The 21,458-nt window shown below is 44.0% G+C and overlaps 1 protein-coding gene across 2 annotated transcripts in view; it reads left to right on the top strand.

Annotated features, from left to right (window-relative positions):
- Positions 1-21,458, top strand: part of LOC120917258 (alcohol dehydrogenase 1-like) — a 58,111-nt gene that overhangs the window by 16,268 nt on the left and 20,385 nt on the right. For both annotated transcript variants that reach the window (XM_040328432.1, XM_040328423.1), the window contains 3 exons: positions 1,947-2,088; positions 9,802-9,889; positions 15,014-15,233. In XM_040328432.1, the coding sequence (XP_040184366.1) occupies positions 1,947-2,088; positions 9,802-9,889; positions 15,014-15,233 (450 nt within the window). The remainder of the gene's footprint in view (positions 1-1,946; positions 2,089-9,801; positions 9,890-15,013; positions 15,234-21,458) is intronic.

Raw genomic sequence — 21,458 nt, 5'->3', positions numbered from 1 at the left:
TTGACTTACTGTAATCATCAGGGCCAAACGCGATGCCTAATACTTTGACTTTCTGCTGAGGCCTCAGGAAGGTGTCCAGAAGTGCAAAGCTCTCACCTCTTTCGCTCATCCAAAAAATGTCACTTTTATCCCGGTTGACCTTGGAGCCTGATGCCTCAGAATACTGCTCCATCACTGAAACCACATCCTGTGCCTCCTCTGTCCTAGAGATAAAGACAGAAATGTCATCCGCATAGGCTACAACCCTCAAGGGCGGCTCACCAGCAATTCCCACCGGCACCCCACACAGTGGTCCGCTTTTTAGCCTTCTGACAAAGGGGTCGATTGCGAACACGTATAGCAAAGGGCTCAGCAGACACCCCTGATGCACCCCCGATCCAAACCAGAAGGGCCGTCCAACCCAACCATTAACAAGCATGAAGCTCTCTGCCTCTCTGTATAAAGTCTTAAGCCATCCAATAAACCCACCCTCCAGGCCATGCGTCAAGGAAAAGCTAGAGGTACTCATGATTTACACAATCAAAAGCCTTCGCCTGATAATGCCAGCAAATACTTTCCCCGGCCTTCAGCCCTACAATGTTCCAGAGACCCCCGGACAGCTAACACCACTGAAAAAGTGCTCCCGCCCTTGACCGAACAGTGCTGCTGACGAGAAAGCAATCTGTCTGTTATCGACGACAAGCACCAGAAAATTATTTTCTATCAACATTGAGAAGGCTAATGGGGCACCAATACTCAATCATCGAGGGATCCTTGCCTTTTGACAACAGAATCACAGCAGATTGTCTCGTGAAAGGAGGGAGCGAACCCTCTTCCACACATCCGTTAAATTCTCCCACAAGATAAGGTACCAAGCTGGATTTAAGTCTTATAAAATTCAGCCAGGTGCTTTCCTAATAGCCAAACCGTCTATAGCTTTGGCTACGTCTTCTGCTGTGATTTCCCCTGTCAAACTTGCCAGCAGAATTATTTCCCAGATCTGGTTTAGAATCCAGAAAACTAAACATATTTGCCTGATCGGGGTACTCCCCCAGAAGATCCACATAAAAAGACCTTGAGACCTTCATGATCCCTGACCTAGATTTTGTCAAAGAGTCCGTGCTATCATTTAGCCCAACAACTGTCTTAACTGCTGCGCTTTGTTTGCAGTTCTGATAAGGGTCGGGCAAGTGATATTTCCCGTAGTCTCTTTCTAGAACCAAAGAATGGTGCCGGTCATACCGATACTTCCTAAGGAAAAGTTTCACCTCAGAGATTGCCCCTAAATTTCCACCACTCGAGACAAGGCGGTCAAGTTTTCTCTGCAGCTGCTGGTAGGCAATGTATTTACCAAGCCATTTCCTTTTTCCTATGGCCTTGAAAGACCCACTAATCCAGCTTTTGGCAAGCTCCCACCACTCTGACTTACTGCTGCAGAAATCCAGGATGGTTACCTAAAAGAAATCCTCAAAAGATTGTCTTACCTCCTCGTCATATACCAGAGCCACATTCATCCTCCAAATACCCTTTCCTTTAAGTGGCATATCTGAAGCATTGAGAATAACAGACAGTCCCCCTTTAAAAAAAAAAAGATCCTGCTCTCACAACTACCTCGCTTAAATGTGTACCCTGTGCTGTCTTGGCAACTCTTAATATGCACATCTTCCATGCCTGCTGTCAGGACCTGGGTTTGAACAGCAGGTTCAAATAAAATAAAAATTTCCATGAAGACTTCTGGGATGTATGACATCATTTTGGCCTAGGTCAGAATACGGGAAGCAACTGAAGAAATACCAAAAAAAGTAAATATAATTTACCTTCCTATCTATTTACTAATGCTAGCAGCATAGGAATTAAAAGTAGTTAATGTTGATTGAGAGAGTTTAGTTCCACTTTAGAATTGTATTTAAGTATTACAAAAATTAACGTTTACGCACTGACTCAAATGCCTGTTTTGCCATATTCAGATGGTGGCTTCAGGAATTTGTCGGACAGATGATCATGCTCTGCACGGTGACATGAAAAATATTGATTATCCAGTTATTCTCGGCCATGAGGGAGCTGGAATAGTTGAAAGTGTTGGAGAAGGAGTGACTGACCTAAATCCAGGTATGGAAGAAAAAGTAAAAGAATATAGCAGAACTATTGACAAATTACTGCAGGATACATGGGTACAGATGGAATTACTGGCAATTGCTTCAGAGTGGTGTGACTGAACTGCCCAGCACCCAGATTGGGTGCTTCTGTTAAGATATAAAGCTTCCTTCAGTCTGGACCCAGGAACCAGATATTATAGCTGAGCACCCAAGACTAGCCAACAATAGCTTAGATGCAAACTGGAACTCTATTGAAAACTCACACATACTTTATATAGCACACAGAAGCAGGTAGGGCCTGATCACATTACCATAACAATACAAACTATAAACAGGAATATAATAACATGGCTAAAGAACAGTCAACATGAAAATAAACATAATCCAAATAAGCTAATTAACATAAACATATAATATCCCACAATAGTTCGATAGCAAGGTACAGTGGTCACAATATTAATCACATCTCCAAGAGATGATCAGGCAGACAGAAACAATAGGTGACTCACTTAACAATGGAGATGTTCACTTAGGAGGCACACAATGGGACAAAGACACTTAACACATCACACTTAAAGCGGATCTCCACTCTAAAGTGGAGTCCCGCTGATCGGCACCCCCCCCCCCTCCGGTGTCACATTTGACACCTTTCAGGGGGGAGGGGGGTGCAGATACCTGTCTACAGACAGGTATCTGCACCCACTTCCGGCCCTACGATACGGGCAAAGGACGGGTTTTTTCTCCGCTTCCCGTCCGTCCCCCGTTGTATGCTGGGAACACTCGGCTCCCAGCACACAGCGGGAGCCAATCGGCGGGCGCAGCGCGACTCGCGCATGCGCCGTAGGGAACCGGGCAGTGAAGCCGGAGCGCTTCACTTCCTGGTTCCCTCACCGTGGATGGAGGGGGGAGCAGCAGGGTGACGAGCGATCGGCTCGTCATCTGCTGCGATCACCGCTGGACTCCAGGACAGGTAAGTGTCCTTATATTAAAAGTCAGCAGCTGCAGTATTTGTAGCTGCTGGCTTTTAATATATTTGTTTAGTGGCACACCCGCTTTAAAACAGATTTTTATCAGGAGACTCCAGAATCAGGTTTTGAGGTGATTATATTAACATGTGATCTGAGTCTCACAGTCTAAAGAAGTCATTGCTGAATTGGGCATAGGGCCCCAAATATGTATCTGGGTCCTCCCATTCCCAGAGTGTGTGTGTTTTGGGGAGATAGGACTTGAATCCTAAACAAGACCGCTCCAAGGGTCCCCCAGGCACACACCTCCTAAAGAGTAGTGTTCCCTTAAAAGCCAAGGCCCATAGTCAGACAAAAAGCCACCCTGCAGTCCCATCCAAAAGCCACTGTCTTGGTTGGGTTAGTCCCAGATGGGACTTGTAACAAGTGTAGAACAGCTACGAATGACACAAAAGGTGTAAACTCAACATATACATACAGTACAGACCAAAAGTTTGGACACACCTTCCCATTCAAAGAGTTTTCTTTATTTTCATGACTATGAAATTGTAGATTCACACTGAAGGCATCAAAACTATGAATTAACACATGTGGAATTATACATAACAAAAAAGTGTGAAACAACTGAAAATATATTTCATATTCTAGGTTCTTCAAAGTAGCCACCTTTTGCAGCAGACACATCTCTAGAACTGTTAAGAGGAGACTGTGTGAATCAGGCCTTCATGGTAGAATATCTGCTAGGAAACCACTGCTAAAGTAAGGCAACAAGCAGAAGAGACTTGTTTGGGCTAAAGAACACAAGGAATGGACATTAGACCAGTCGAAATCTGTGCTTTGGTCTGATGAGTCCAAACTTGAGATCTTTGGTTCCAACCCCCGTGTCTTTGTGCAATGCAGAAAAGGTGAACGGATGGACTCTACATGCCTGGTTCCCACCGTGAAGCATGGAGGAGGAGGTGTGATGGTGTGGGGGTGCTTTGCTGGTGACACTGTTGGGGATTTATTCAAAATTGAAGGCATACTGAACCAGCATGGCTACCACAGCATCTTGCAGCGGCATGCTATTCCATCCGGTTTGCGTTTAGTTGGACCATCATTTATTTTTCAACAGGACAATGACCCCAAACACACCTCCAGGCTGTGTAAGGGCTATTTGACCAAGAAGGAGAGTGATGGGGTGCTGTGCCAGGTGACTACCTCTTGAGAATGCCAAGAGTGTGCAAAGCAGTAATCAAAGCAAAAGGTGGCTACTTTGAAGAACCTAGAATATGAAATATATTTTCAGTTGTTTTACACTTTTTTGTTATGTATAATTCCACATGTGTTAATTCATAGTTGTGATGCCTTCAGTGTGAATCTACAATTTTCATAGTCATGAAAATAAAGAAAACTCTTTAGTCTGTACTGTATATCAAAAGCAAAGAAGGTATTAGGGTAAATAATTAAGTTTTGGTAATACCTAAGAGGCTGTTGATCCCTAGTGGGGACAGGAGAGACAAAGGGCAGAGCAGGAAAGCATAGAGATATGTTCTAATTGCTGAGCCTGACTGGAATGAGCCTTAAAAATACTTTGTCGTAAACCCTGGCGTACTGTATTTTTTTCTAAAGTGTTTGTCATGTCCACTTATAAAATACTTCTTCTTTCTCACAGGCAATGATTAACATGCATTTTATATTTATTGAAAAATATTTAGTCCTGCTCCAGGCACACACCACCATCACTCCTATGGCTCTGGGTGCAGGCTCCCCTGCGGTCATTGGCCACTCTGTAGGTTCCACTGTTAAACATAAAAGAAAAGAAAAAGCTGCTCTTCATTAAAAGCCACATACCTGCTTATTCACATGGCCAATGCACAAACAGTTCCTCCTGCTCCATCTGGAGCTTATTCATACAATGAGGATCATGGGGTAAAAAAGCCCTTTAATCAGAGCTTACCAACCTACACCTGTCAGTTATGAAACATTATGGACATATCAGCCAGCTGGAGGGGACGCTCCTCCTAAGATGTCACAGATTCACAACAGTACAGTAGATGCATGCCAGATATGAGCAATAGCTTGTATCTTAGGCCCCTTTCAGACTGAGGCAGGAGCTGCGGTGGCGGTATAACGCCGCTAAAAAGAGCGGCGCTATACCGCCGGGATTGCCGCGGGATTCGGCCGCTAGCGGTGCGGTATTAACCCCCGCTAGCGGCCGATAAAGGGTTAATACCGCCCGCAATGCGCCTCTATAGAGGCGCATTGCGGGCGGTATTGCCGCGGTTTCCCATTGTTTTCAATGGGAAGGAGCGGTGAAGGAGCGGTATACATGCCGCTCCTCTCACCGCTCCAAAGATGCTGCTGACAGGAGATTTTTTTGTCTCCCGCCAGCGCATCGCCTCAGTGTGAAAGCCCTCGGGCTTTCACATTGAGTCTGCAGTGAAGGAGTTTTTCAGGCGGGATAGCAGCGCTATTTTTAGCGCTGTACCGCCTGAAAAACTCCTCAATGTGAAAGGGGCCTTATGGAAACATGTTGTTACAAAACAGTGTGACAATACTCTCATCCTTTTCATTAGACCTCTACGTCATATGAGGGCATAAATAGCTGAAACTCAGGTAGTAACGTGGGTCTTAGTGAGGTAATCCTTTCTCCCAGGTTTTCACACCCAGCTTCACTCCAGTTACATTATTCTCTCAATGAAACATCAAAACAACATAGTGTTGTCCGCTATTTGTTTTATTTAAAATGAAACGATAAAAAAAAAAATGAAACATTTCTGAGGAGGTCATTTCCGGGACATAACATGTAATGCAGTGTTCTCTGTGACCTCATCATGCTGTATACCGGGACACTATAACCAGCTGTCAGGAGGCAGAATGAGGTGAAGGGTGCGAGAGCGCAGAAGGGCTGAGCACTGACTGGTCTGTATGCACAGGAGAGCTGAGCACTGACTGGTCTGTATGCACAGGAGAGCTGAGCGCTGACTGGTCTGTATGCACAGGAGAGCTGAGCGCTGACTGGTCTGTATGCACAGGAGAGCTGAGCGCTGACTGGTCTGTATGCACAGGAGAGCTGAGCGCTGACTGGTCTCTATGCATAGGAGAGCTGAGCGCTGACTGGTCTGTATGCACAGGAGAGCTGAGCGCTGACTGGTCTGTATGCACAGGAGAGCTGAGCGCTGACTGGTCTGTATGCACAGGAGGGCACAGAAAAGAGTGCTGACTGGTCTGTATGTGCAGGACAGACCCCTATCATAAGCCTGGCAGCCGAGGTGTCACTTTAGATTTGCTGGGAGGAACAGGTCTCTCTCACAGGCCTGGCTCTAGGGCCTCTGCCACAGGCCTATTACTTTAAGCGAGCTAGATGGATGACTTGAGCGAATCCTCCCAGTAAGTTTTAGCATAGGTCACCGGATGACAGCAAAGCAAACCTGTCAGCATTCCAGTCACCAGATCCCCGATTGGTTCGTTCAAGCCCTCTTGGACAACCTGCCTCCGGGTTCTCCTCAAGCCAAACCCCCAATCGAACGGCACCCAGCCTGGGATCCTCTCAATAGAACCGGGGACCCAGTAAGTCACTGGAGTCCCTTTTCACCTCCGGATGAGGTTCTGTGTAGCCTGCAAATTTGGCCAGGTGGGTTCCGCACCTGGAACCGGGACCCCGCAAAGATTTTTGAGCACATGACATCTGTCACAGATATACTCTCCCCCAGCATGCTCCGCAAGGAAAAACTCCTCTGATTGGCTGCTGGGGAAAACTTTCTCTGCCAGAACCCCTCTGGCGCCAACTGCCAGCCAGGGTTGGCACCGCATCCCTGGAGTACAGACTGACCCAGTGGACATTTCTGGAACGACAGAAGTCCCAATTTAGCAAATTGCGAATGGGAGCAAAATAACTCTCCCATTCCCCACTAACTTTAGCGTAGTGCCCATACTGAAAGTAAGGAGGCGCTACATAAGTGATTAGGTGCTAACACAATTCTCTTTTGCAACACATATCTCTTTTGTAACTGATATGCTGTTACATAACTCTTTTGATATGTGCCAAATATTTTCATCAGATACAGGCCATTGCTCGTACCTGAACTCGGCTATTGTGGATCTGTGCCATGTTAAAGTCCACTCCCTTTCAGCTGGCTGATATGTAATGAATGTTTCATTCCTGACAGGTGTATGTGGTTAAGCCCTGTTTTAGGGGTTCTCTTGCTTCATGATCCTCATTTCTCACTATAAGAATAAGCTTCAGATGGAGTGAAGCACATTATTCTCTGATTACAGCTGAGAAATTTTAAACTCGAAAATCTCTCAGCTGTAAAGCTCAAGAATGCCCAACAAGCCAAATCCCATACATTTCAATGGCCCCTGATCACATATGAGCACTCTGCCACCTGAAGCAAAATGCCTGTCATTCAAAAAAGTACATGAGCTTCTTTTTGGCAGATTACAGACATTTTGTCGCTCCTTTTCCTGCTCAAACAGCACCTCTCCTGCCCTAATTAGACATGTGCAGAACGGAAAATTTTGTTTTGTTTTAGTTAAATTTTGTTTTGTTTCTTAATTTTCTAATAGATTCCATATTTTCAGAACAATCAGAATTTCAATCTGTCGAAAAATGATCGACCAATTCAAATTCTGTGTAAAGAATAGCTGGTTGTTAAGCAGCGAGCTGGGAAGTCGGCTGCCGCGTCCTTAACAACTGATGAGTCATCAGCTGTCCGCGAGCTTCCCCAATGACAGAAGTCTATTTAAATGTAGAGTCTGCCTGGCTTCAGTGCTGGATTGCCTTAAGCTTTGTTTCCTGTGTTCCTGACTCTAATCCATGTCTATTAGCCTTGTTCCTGACCCAGCTACGTCTGACATGTCTCTTTGATCACCCCTGCCTGTTATATCTGCTTCTTGCTTGGTGTCCCCAGCTCCTTGTGACGCCACAGACTGGTACAGACCCCATAATCGTGAGGAAGAGGCCCCTGTCCCCATCAACATGGGGACAAGGTGCTTTGGGGTGGGGGGCAGAGAACCCCCCACCCCAAAGCACCCCATTATGTTGAGGGCATAGGCCTTGATATGGTTCAGGAGGGAAGGGCACTCTCTCATCTGGTCTCATAAGGGTCTGGCATGAATTTTGGGGGGCACGCCATATTTTTTTTATTTTTATGTTGGCTTGGGGTTCCCCTCCAAATCCATACCCGAAGTACCTGGTATGGATTTGGGGGGGGGGACCCCATGCGTTTTTTTTTTTAGATCTTTTTTTTTTTTTTTTACATTTAGCTGTTAGCGGGGAACACCGCTGATAGCTGATGACTCATCAGTTGTTAAGGATGCAGCAACTTAGCAACCAGCTATATACGGTGTGTTTAAAGAGGAAAAAAAAAAAAAGACACAAAACGCATGAAAACTGCATGCAAAAGCGCATCAAAGATGCAGGTTTAAAAATGCAAAACGCACCGCAAATGTGCCTGAAAACCGCATAGGTGTCAACCTAGACTTGAAGGACATTTCTGGTGTCTTTTCTCTGCCCAGGTGCTGTGTGTAGGTTTCTTCAGGTGTATGCTGACGCTATTGTAAAAGAGTATAGCATTAGGGCCTATGCAAAAACTAGATTATTTCTATTATTTTGTTTACACCCTTACATTATACTTGTGTTTACAATAGCACCAACATATACCCATCTCTTCTTTTTTTTTTTACAGGAGGCTATATGCAGTACCTGGGAAAGACTCTAGAATTTATGTTGCACCGTCTTAGCCAAACAAGTGCCAAAAGCCACAGGAAAACTTGATCTAAGACACATAACGTTTTTATATACTTCTCAGACAATTTCTCCTTTGTTTAAATAAACTAAATGCACGATGCTGGTGTGAATGTAATCTTAGTGAAGATGGATAACATGTTATTACAGCTAGAGCAGTCCGTTTTCTATTCTTTCTTTTCTCTGCCCCTGGGGTGTAATGCCCATTGCGTTGTTTGTGCCATGTAGACTTGTGAAGTTACTAATAGGGCCTAATGCATACTAGGAGTTTTGGCCTGTGTGCAATCCATCCTGGCATTTTAGTGCACCAAGGAGGCACAGATGCAGTGCCCAGCCCCACTGCGTGCAGCCATTTAAAGTCTATTGCAGGTTGAAAGCTGCTGCAGCTGGATGGCGCTGAATGCTGTACTCACATTTATGGCCCTATCTGTTAAGTGGCTAATGTCTGGAATAAAAGTATGAAAATATTATGCTTTTTAGGCATTCGCCCCTGAACGCATAGTACAACATTCAGCCACAGCAGCTTTCAGCCTGCCATAGACAGGCAGTAAGGCTGGGCACTGCACCTGTGCCTCCTGGGGCACTAAAACACCAGGAATGGCTGCACACAGGCTAAAGGACCAGTGTGCATGTGGCCTAAGGAGTATTATTGCTATCAGCTGGCATAGCAAACAGGGTCCTCTATATGGGCTAAAATAAACACCTAAGGATGGGCTTGGGTGTATCTGGATCGTATCTGCCAGGAAGCCATCACTGCACACTGCCAATCATAGGCAGTGAGTCATTTCCCGGCCCGCAGCTGCACTTACACAAGTTGCCCATGATTGGCAGTGTGCAGTGACGGCATCCTGGCGGGTATGATCCCAACACATCCAAACCCATCATTAATAAACACCCAAGTATGGTTAAAGTCTGATCCGCAAACAATCAACTTATAGCTGGGATGACCCAGACAAGTGCTTCTGTTGCACCAAATAAAAATAAACAAGGCTCAGTAGTATTGAACACCATTTATGTGCTTTTTCTTTAGGTGATAAAGTAATTCCATTGTGTATTCCTCAGTGTGGACAATGCTGTTCTTGTTTAAATCCACACACCAACTGCTGCCTCAAAACACAGTACGTCTTTCTTTTTATTGTTCCGTTACTCTACTGAACCAAGTTCTAAGCACAGTTAGTCATTTTTTCATAAGCATAATTCGTAATATGTACTTATTATTAAAAGGTGACTAAAGAAAAACTTTGGATCTAAACTGTTTACATGATATACCCCAGTGCGGTAAAGGCAAAAGTGCAACTTTATTTATGGAAGCTTCACGCCTTTACCGGTCATTACCCATGACCTGTGCATATTCACTCCCTAAGAACAGATGTGATCCAGGAAAAATTCTCACACTACTGTGATATAAAAAAAAAAATATATATATATATATATATATATATATATATATATATATATATTGCCCAGGGCCCAAACCATATTAAAGACGGCCCTGAGTGGATTGATAAAAATTGGCTCCTCAAACGTCTTACATTTTATATGTTAAAATATTGGTGCGTAGCCCCGCGCTTAGGATGTATGAAAAAGGCTGCAGCCCCCCTAAAATAAATCTCCAAAGGGGGATACTGAGGTAAATAAAATAAAATAATATGGGATAATGGCACTGCCTGTATCTAAAGAATGACCTTCAAGGCGCTAACGGGAGTGTGAGTGGTGAGACTCTAATCCCTAATTAAATAAGTGAATGACATAATCATATACATTGGCTATGACTGCCAAATAGTGTACTCTGTGACAGTGTGAAAGAGTAATGGGTGATCATAAATGTATGCTGTGCATATCAGGTCACTCTAAATATTGATAGTGTACCGGATCATAAATAGCTACATATATCTGAGATGACAGAAATGCATACCCATTAAAGTGCTAAGTGCTAAATAAATAATTTAGGGCCAGATTCAGGTAGGGAGTGCATAACTCTGTGCGGGCGTAGCGTATCCTATTTACACTACGCCTCCGAAACTTTGACAGGCAAGTGCATTATTCACAAAGCACTTGCTCCGTAAGTTGCGTAGCGTAAATTGGCTGGCGTAAGCCCGCCTAATTCAAATGTGTAAGATGTGGGCGTGTTTTATGTAAAATCATCGTGACCCCACGTAAATTACGCATGCGCCGTCCGTGAATGTATCTCAGTGCGCATGCTCCAAATTAACCCGCAAATAGTCAATGCTTTCGACGTGAACGTAAATTACGCACAGCCCTATTCACGAACGACTTACGCAAACAACGTAATCGACGGAAAATTCTACGCTGGCCCGACATCCATACTTAACATTGGCTACGCCTCATATAGCAGGGGTAACTTTACGCCGGAAAAAGCCTTACGTAAACGGCGTATCTGTACTGCGACGGCCGGGCGTACGTTCGTGAATAGGCGTATCTAGCTGATTTACATATTCTAGGCGTAAATCAGCGTACACGCCCCTAGCGGCCAGCTTAAATATGCAGTTAAGATACGATGGCGTAGGAGACGCCGGTCATATCTTAGTAATATTTAAGCGTATCTCAGCTTGAGAATACGCTTGAATATACGACGGCGGGGATTCGGACTTACGACGGCGTATCTACTGATAGGCCCGTCGTAAGTCTACCTGAATCTGGCCCATATAGCGCTAGTACAAAAAATATGTTAAATATCATCTATACCAGGGGTCTCCAAACTGTGGCCCTGGGGCCGGATGCGGCCCTTTGCTTGCATTTATCTGGCCCTTGGGGCACTATTCCACTGACACCAACAATGGTGAATAATTCTTGTTGCTGAAACCACCAATGGTCTATTCATCCAACTAACACTATCAAAAGGGTACAATTCCTTCTATTGGCACCAACAACGGGGCACTAGTCCTCCCACTGACACCAAAAATATGGTATTGTTTACTTCCACTGGACATTTTTTACTCCCAATTTCCCTAGTCCGGCCCTCTTAAAGTTTGAAGGACAGTAAACTTTGCTTAGAAAGTTTGGAGACCCCTGATCTATACCATATATTGACAGAAAAAAATACACGTAAATATAGACAAAATATTTAAGTGACTTAATAGTCCAAAATAACGTGATAAACCACACCACATAAGTGTGTCTACAAGGAAAAGAAAGTCCAATAAATAAATAAATAAATAAATAAATAAATAAGTTGTCCAGTGTTTGAACCTCCACAAGTGAATAACCCAGATCAGTAGATGATCCCACAGTGAGGGGTGCTCCAACTCAGCAAAGGGTCCTGAAGTGACAGATGCTCCCCCACAAGGGTCCCCACTCACCAGCTCCAGTAACCCCTACAGGGATTTTCAGCGTATAAGGTCGGATCTCAGGTATCCAGCATCCTATTTCACCGTTCACCGATCTGCTGTGTCCAAATGTTTCCCAGAGAATCCAAAAAACAAAAAATCTTTTAGCTCCAGCAAATATCCAATAACCTCAGGGAAAAAAGAGAGTTGGCTCCCATGGTGTAGTGACAAAATGTAATTTATTGTAAAACACCCATAAAAAACAGATACAAATACTGCACACCAGCTTGTAAATGACCAGTGGCGTAATGAATAAAAAACAAAGAAGTGGTAGCACGGTACAAGCAGCCTAGCTGGAGATCGCAGCGTGCGCTCCAACTGCGTTCCAGCTGGCGGTACCCGGAAGTGACGTAATGTGCGTGGCTCTTATTTCCATCCCCTTCCTACCCAACTTCCCTTTCCCAAACTTTACTCCCTCCCTCTTCATAAACAGTATTAGCACCCTATATAAGTAGACAATGAACAGAAAACATTAAAAAACATATCATTACTATTACCTCAATAGGGTTGTTTCACTTTGTCAATTATTATCCACCCACTACAAGATGTAGAAATGGAAATCATCTAATCCTGTTTTACCTTACAAGTGTATTTTGTCTTTTCCTACAACGTTTTGTATTCTATTTGCTTTGATATATAACTGTCTAACATGTGCCTTACATGTTTATTCTCGTGTTTGCTTCAATAAAAACATATGAAAATAAAATAAAAGAATCCCATCCTTTTATTTTGTACAAAACCGGGGATTAAAACATGTTTGTGTGCACTAAAACTAATTTTAGTGTACTTTTTCCGAAAAATATGGATTTGATAAACAGTTGGGCAAATACCGTGTGACAAAAAAAAATGTGAAACTACCATCTATTTATTCTAAAAGGCATTTGCTTTGAGAAAACGTTTTTGTGGGTTTTAAATAATTCTCCTGTCAAAAATAAAGATTTTAAAGTGGTTGAAAAATGCTCTAGAAGTAAAGTGGTTAAGGTTGATTTATGAAAACTAAAATCTGAGTTGCTGCCAATAGCATGTGATCAGTTTTCATTAGTTTTCTTTATGGAAAGGCTCGGTTTTTGGCCACAGTTTATATACATCAGCCTGGTTGTTTTCTTGTATATACAGTAGTAAAACGGCTTGATTATTAATGTGTAACTGTAATATATATATATATATACAGGGAGTGCAGAATTATTAGGCAAATGAGTATTTTGACCACATCATCCTCTTTCTGCATGTTGTCTTACTCCAAGCTGTATAGGCTCGAAAGCCTACTACCAATTAAGCATATTAGGTGATGTACATCTCTGTAATGAGAAGGGGTGTGGTCTAATGACATCAACCCCCTATATCAGGTGTGCATAATTATTAGGCAACTTCCTTTCCTTTGGCAAAATGGGTCAAAAGAAGGACTTGACAGGCTCAGAAAAGTAAAAAATAGTGAGATATATTGCAGAGGGATGCAGCACTCTTAAAATTGCAAAGCTTCTGAAGCGCGATCATCGAACAATCAAGCGTTTCATTCAAAATAGTCAACAGGGTCGCAAGAAGCGTGTGGAAAAACCAAGGCGCAAAATAACTGCCCATGAACTGAGAAAAGTCAAGCGTGCAGCTGCCAAGATGCCACTTGCCACCAGTTTGGCCATATTTCAGAGCTGCAACATCACTAGAGTGCCCAAAAGCACACGGTGTGCAATACTCAGAGACATGGCCAAGGTAAGAAAGGCTGAAAGACGACCACCACTGAACAAGACACACAAGCTGAAACGTCAAGACTGTGCCAAGAAATATCTCAAGAATGATTTTTCTAAGGTTTTATGGACTGATGAAATGAGAGTGAGTCTTGATGGGCCAGATGGATGGGCCCGTGGCTGGATTGGTAAAGGGCAGAGAGCTCCAGTCCGACTCAGACGCCAGCAAGGTGGAGGTGGAGTACTGGTTTGGGCTGGTATCATCAAAGATGAGCTTGTGGGGCCTTTTCGGGTTAAGGATGGAGTCAAGCTCAACTCCCAGTCCTACTGCCAGTTTCTGGAAGACACCTTCTTCAAGCAGTGGTACAGGAAGAAGTCTGCATCCTTCAAGAAAAACATGATTTTCATGCAGGACAATGCTCCATCACACGCGTCCAAGTACTCCACAGCGTGGCTGGCAAGAAAGGGTATAAAAGAAGAAAAACTAATGACATGGCCTCCTTGTTCACCTGATCTGAACCCCATTGAGAACCTGTGGTCCATCATCAAATGTGAGATTTACAAGGAGGGAAAACAGTACACCTCTCTGAACAGTGTCTGGGAGGCTGTGGTTGCTGCTGCACGCAATGTTGATGGTGAACAGATCAAAACACTGACAGAATCCATGGATGGCAGGCTTTTGAGTGTCCTTGCAAAAAAAGGTGGCTATATTGGTCACTGATTTGTTTTTGTTTTGTTTTTGAATGTCAGAAATGTATATTTGTGAATGTTGAGATGTTATGTTGGTTTCACTGGTAAAAATAAATAATTGAAATGGGTATATATTTGTTTTTTGTTAAGTTGCCTAATAATTAAGCACAGTAATAGTCACCTGCACACACAGATGTCCCCCTAAAATAGCTAAAACTAAAAACAAACTAAAAACTACTTCCAAAAATATTCAGCTTTGATATTAATGAGTTTTTTGGGTTCATTGAGAACATGGTTGTTGTTCAATAATAAAATTAATCCTCAAAAATACAACTTGCCTAATAATTCTGCACTCCCTGTGTGTATATATATATATATACATACACGGTGTGTGTGTTTATATATATATATATATATATATATATACGGTGTATATGTGTATGTATGTGTGTGTATATATATATATTCAGTGTTTAAATGTATTTGCTTGATTATTATTCCTTCTTCTGTCATTCCAATATAGTATCAGTGAATCTCAGAATGTAATGCCCGACAGGACAACCAGGTTTTCATGCAAAGGGAAAGTTGTGTATCATTTTTTGTGGACAAGCACTTTTTCTGAATACACGGTAGTGCCTGTTGATGCTGTTGCAAAAATTGATGACAAAACTCCAATGGACAAGGCTTGTCTTTTTGGATGCGGTTTTCCCACTGGATATGGAGCTGCTATCAACACTGCCAAGTTAAGCATTTAATGTCTTTCACTTTCATAACCTTGTTAATAAGTTCTGCATTTTGTATCTAACTTTAGGAACTACTGTGTAAGTAGCTGCACCTGATTTGGTATTCTTTACAAATTGAAGCTTCCCCACATTCATTAAAGCGGGGGTTCACCCTAAAAAAAAATTCTAACATTGCATGGAGCCGACCTATGAGACCGACAGTATGCTGTTGTTCTGTTTTTTTTTCTTCCGTACATACCATTTTAGGGCTATTTTCACCCCCGGCTTTCCCGCGGGAGTGGGCGTTCCTAATCACAGGCTGTGATTGACGTGCTTTCGACCGGCACATACTGCGCGTCACGAGTTGCCGAAAGAAGCCAAACGTCGGTGCGCAGGCACCGTCTAGAGCCGCACCGACGTTCGGCTTCTTTCGGCAGCTCGTGACGCGCAGTATGCGCCGGTCGGAAGCAAGTCAATCACAGCCTGTGATTAGGAACGCCCACTCCCGCGGGAAAGCCGGGGGTGAAAATAGCCCTAAAATGGTATGTACGGAAGAAAAAAACAACAGCATACTGTCGGTCTCATAGGTCGGCTCCATGCAATGTTCGAATTTTTTTTTAGGGTGAACCCCCGCTTTAAGCTCTAGAAAAAATTAGTACAACTGCACTTGCAAAGTGCACAGTCTATCCGCCTTTAGTAAATCAACACCATACACATGTGTTAGTAAATCATTGGGGGTTATTTACTAAAGGCAAATCCACTGTGCACTTACAAGTGCACTTGGAAGTGCCCCCCCCTAAAGTGCAGTCCCTGTAGAGCTGAGGAGGACATGCAATGAAAATAAAAAACAGCATTTTTGCTTGCACATGATTGGATAAAATCATCAGAGATTCCCCTAATTTTAGATCTTCCCCCTCAGATCTACAGTGATTGCATTTCCAAGTACACTTGCAGAGTGGATTTGCCTTTAGTAAATCAACCCCCATTGTAGGGGGGAAAAAAGTAATCATCTTTTGTGATGCTTTACCTCTTTTCTTTGTGATGGAACAGCCTATACAACGTTAGATTTCTTGTTGAATAGTGGCATCAAAGGGCATAATGTTATTGAGGGAGGAATGTGCTTAACTACTTGAGATCCGCGCTATAGACGAAAGACGTCCACAGCGCAGCTCTCAAGTGCCGGGTGGACGTCCTGTTGTTTACATTCCCTGTGCGCGCCGCTGGGGCCGCGCAGTGGGGAAACACTGTGCCCGGCGCATCGCTGGGAAGCCGATGCGTGTGCCTGGTGGCCGCGATGTCCGCCAGGTACCCGCGATCGGCGGTGACAGCAGGGACGTGGAGCTCTGTGTGTAAACACAGAGCTCCACGTCCTGTCAGGGAGAGAGGAGACCGATCTGTGTCCCTTGTACATAGGGACACAGCATCGGTCACCTCCCCCAGTCAGTCCCCTCCCCCCACACAGAACACACCCAGGATACACATTTAACCCCTTCCTCACCCCTAGTGTTAACCCCTTCACTGCCAGTCACATTTATACAATAATTAGCGCATTTTTATAGCACTGATCGCTGTATAAATGTGAATGGTCCCAAAATTGTGTCAAAAGTGTCCGATACGTCCGCTGCAATATCGCAGGCCTGACAAAAAAATCGCAGATCGCCGCCATTACTAGTAAAAAAAAAAAAGAAATATATCATCTATCCACTATTTTGTAGGCGCTATAACTATTGCGCAAACCAATCAATATACGCTTATTGCGTTTTTTCTTTTTAACAAAAATATGTAGAAGAATACGTATCGGCCTAAACCGAGGGAAATTTTTTTATTTTATTTTTTAAAAATTGGGATATAATTATAACAAAAAGTAAAAAATATTGTGTTTTTTTTTTTTTCAAAATTTTCTGTTTAAAGCACAAAAAATAAAAATCGCAGAGATGATCAAATACCACCAAAAGAAAGCTCTATTTGTGGGAAAAAAATTATAAAAATATAATTTGGGTACAGTGTTGTATGACCGCGCAGTTGTCATTCAAAATGCGTCAGCGCTGAAAATTGGTCTGGGCACGAAGGGGGTTTAAGTGCCCAGTAATGAAGTGGTTAAAGGAATGCAATGCATATATGTACATTTGATGTAAGTTGTTATATAGAATGAAGAGAAGAAACACAACATAAGCGCTATTGATATGAGGCAAAACAAACTAGCTGAAGAACTTGATGGCTCTGAAATGTGGATTTTGCAGGCAATTTGTCGAGGCAATGGCTGGTGTTGGTGCATCAATAATCACGGCACTGTGGTTGATGTGGTGTCGGGGTGATTTCTATTATTACATTCTAATATAATATTAAATAGTTCAACTCCCCATAATGCTGAATCGGTGAGAGCCCTGAGAGTGTCACTTGCCACGTCACCTGCCACTATATTCAGCTTGCCACTTGCCACCAGATGCAGCGTGTCACTTGAGTTGAGAGGTATCTTCATATAGCGCGGTCTTACCACAAAGGGTCCCAATGCGCTTACAAACACATACTAGGGCCAATTTATAGACCGTATTTGATTAACCTACCAGCATGTCTTTGGAGTGTGGGAGGAAACCGGAGTACCCGGAGGAAACCCACCCAGGCACAGGGAGAACATGTACACTCCAGGCAGATGGCCCTTCCCCTAAACCTGCTTCTGCAGTAGGTGCCTTAGGTCCATTGAGCCTGACTCAAGGTCTACTAATTTCTCTGGCTGAAGGTACATCCCCACTTCTTTAAGTGGGGGCTGACTGCATACTTGAGAGTCCTGGGGCAGTCTCCTTTAAAACATTCAGAACCCTACTCTTAGACCTCAGGCTAAACCCTTGTTTTTGGTGCCCCTTTAGATGTTTCCTCACTCTTCCTATGTGCCTTGGCTCAGAATTCGGCACCTTCCTCAGACTCTGGGCTATTCCAACATCAAGCCCTTATGATATTTCAAGTTCTGGAGCTATGTCCCATTTGTGCTCCCTCCCCCAGGAATGCTCCCTGTCTCTGAAACATGGGCACTTCCCCATATTGCATGATCCTCCTCAAGGTCTCCTAATTTCCTACGTGTTGTAGTGCCTTAATTTTTAGGAGTGTGACGTACCCCTGCAGAATAAGTTGTCAGAGCCTTGTGCTGGTTGATGCCAACATTGCCAAGCATGATAGCTCCACTCAGATATTGCTTTAGTCTGTTGGGCAAAGCCCTTTCTCTGATTTTGTCTTTATTCAGTATGATACTTTTAGCATTTCAACAAAGATTCCTGGTTCTTGGTCCACAGCTGTCAATGCTTCATTGGGTAGACGGCCACATAATTTTTTTCTGCAGGCACCAGAGTCCCCTGTGGTATCAGAGAACATGTTAAAGCGGAGGTTCACCCTGAAACTGAACTTTATAGCTAACCTATCTCCAGCCTTAATAAATCAGTGTAGCGTTGTCATTTTTTGTTATATGTGTACCCTTACTTGTATTCTGCGGGGAGTGGGCGTGTCGCTCCTTTTCCCCGACGACTCTCGGCGTAATGTGATCTGTGCGCAAGGTCTCCTGGGAGTGACGGGCGTGTATTCTAAATTACGTCACCCGTTGTCATGGTACTGACTGTAATCAGGAAGTGTTGACGGCGAGGCTCACGCTGCTCACCGTCAACACAGCGCATGCGCGAGATCCTGCGGTGCATGATGGGGGCATTGCGTGAAGAAATCCAGGAAGTGTTTGCTTGTGGGATTCAAAATGCCCACAAGCAAGATGGAAAAGCCCTGGAGTTTTTTTTATAAGTTCTTCTTTTAAACGAAAACGGAGCGGACGGACGTAGGAGCGGCTAGCAGGTGAGTATTACCTAGCTAGCTCTGTTACCAGGCTTTGGACATTTAAAACAAAAGAAGCAAAACCCGCGGAACCTCCGCTTTAAGCACTCTTTTGATTCTTACTGCTCATTGGTGGTCCTTATCCCGCAGGTTTACGACTATAATCTAAACATACTTTTTGTCTATCCTTGTGGTAGTGTCTTCTGGCACCCTCTTCCCTTATTCACATTGATCATGTGGAATCCTCTAATATTTTTAAGGGGACTCTTCAAACCCTCAGGGCTATTAAGATGTACTATACCATAATTTTTTTGTTTAATACCCCTGGCTTCAAAGTGGAGCTCCACCCTAAAGTGGAACTTTCGCTAATCGGATTCCTCCCCCCTCCGGTACCACAATTGGCACCTTTCGGGGGGAGGGGTACAGGATACCTGTCAAAGACAGGTATCCTTTCCCACTTCTGGAAATCCGGCCGCAGCCGTGACGCGGCCGTGACGTCACCGTGGGGCTCCCTCCTCCTCCCTAGGGCCGCCGGGCTAATAGGAGAGAGGAGCGGGCCTCATACATGTGCAGTAGGGTTCCTGGTGTGAAGCCAACAGGCTACACTGCCGGGTTCCCTTACCCGCAATGGCGGCGGCAGTGTAGCCTTTCGGCTTCACGCCGGGAACGTTGCTGCCGACATCGCTGGACCCCAGTATGTGTAGCTGCTGGCTTTTAATAAAAAAATAAATTCCCGGACCTCCTCTTTAAGGAGTAGAGATGACAGGCCTTTAGCCTTTCTATGATGACTGGATGGTCCTTTACCTAAAACAACTGTGTTAGGTTTCCTTAAAGCCTGTTCTTAACATTTAACCATAACCCTAGCCCTTAACCCTAACTCTACTATTTAACTCTAGCCCTTAACCCTAACATGCGACTTTAAACACATGAACATGACGTTCGGCATGATAAACCACTGAGCACAGCGGGGAACACATGAAATCGGCACTCCTGGTAGTGTTGGTCTCTCAGCAGACTTCTGGGGATGATTTCTTATCAATGAAGCAGTATTTACCAACCCAAAAAACAGAAAGGTACTCGCACTCTTTTCAGATAAAGGCTTTATTTACAATTTTATATTGAAGACAAGGACATTTTAATTTCACTTTTTTTTTCCATCTAAACGCACTTTCTGTAAGTACAAACGATATCTGTTTATTTTGTCAGAGTTCCAATGTCCCATACCTTCATGTGCACTGAAATGATACAGTATTTCAAAGAATATTAGAACGTTCTCCCAGCTATCTTCTGTCAACTACAAAAGAACACCTCCCTATGTAATGGATGTAAAGTGGACAAAGGGTTAAAAGTTCCAATTAGGAGGGTAGTTTAGTAGCAAACATGGTTTTCTTCATGGATTTAGTGAATGAGTAAGAGCCCATTCACACAGGGGCAATACGACTTCTAGCACGACTTTGGGAGGCAACTTGGACACGACTTGAGTATGAATCATCAGACAACGTACAAGGCAACTTCAAGTTGCCTCCGGGACAGTACAAGGCAACTTCAAGTCGCCTCCAGGACAGGAGGCTTTCCAGTGGCCTATCAAACAACAATCAGCTCTGTGGGAGGGAGGGGGGAGAGAGGGGTTTGCCTGAGAAATGTATGTTATCTTCCTGTATTGTTGCTTCAGTTAAAGCGGTAGTAAACTCGCTGCCGTTTTTTTTTTTTTTTAACACTGGAAAAGCAAAAGCTATAATGAGCTAGTATGCACCGCATACTAGCTCATTATGAAATACTAACCTTGAAACGAGGTGTGAGGAACTTACCTGGTCCACACCGAGGGAGATGTAATCTTGCCTCGTCGTGTCTTCTGGTTATCGCCACTCCAGCGCTGTGATTTGCTGGAGCGGCGATGTCATCACTCCTGCGCATGCGTGCGGGAGACTTCTCCCCGGCAAGGTCCGGTGGCTGCCGGGCGTTTAGCTGAAGATCTCCGATGCGCATGCGCCGCTACAGTCAGCGGCGCATTGCGAGGGGAATATCTCCTAAACCTTACAGGTTTAGGAGATATTCTTTATACCTACAGGCACGCCTTATTATAGGCTTACCTGTAGGTTAAAGTGGTAGTACAGAGTTTACTACCACTTTAAGACAGTGATCCGACTTCTGAGGCGACTTCCATTGAAATCAATGGGTACAAGTTGCCTACAAGTCGCCTAGAAGTCGGATTGAAGTAGTACAGGAACCTTCTCTGAAGTCGGAGCGACTTCAGTAGTGCACATTAAGACGGCTCCCATTCACTTCCATTCATTTTCTGGACCACTCGGCTTGGGGCAACTTGGGGCGACTTGAATTCGGATCCCATGTCGCCCCAGTGTGAACCGGCTCTAAGCTAGTGTTGCTCACGAATATTCGCATTGCGAATATTCGACTCGAATATAGCATATTCGAGAAATC

This window comes from Rana temporaria, chromosome 1, assembly GCF_905171775.1.
Source record: "Rana temporaria chromosome 1, aRanTem1.1, whole genome shotgun sequence".
Classification (NCBI taxonomy): Eukaryota; Metazoa; Chordata; class Amphibia; order Anura; family Ranidae; genus Rana; species Rana temporaria.
This window is presented reverse-complemented; position numbering and strand designations above follow the sequence as displayed.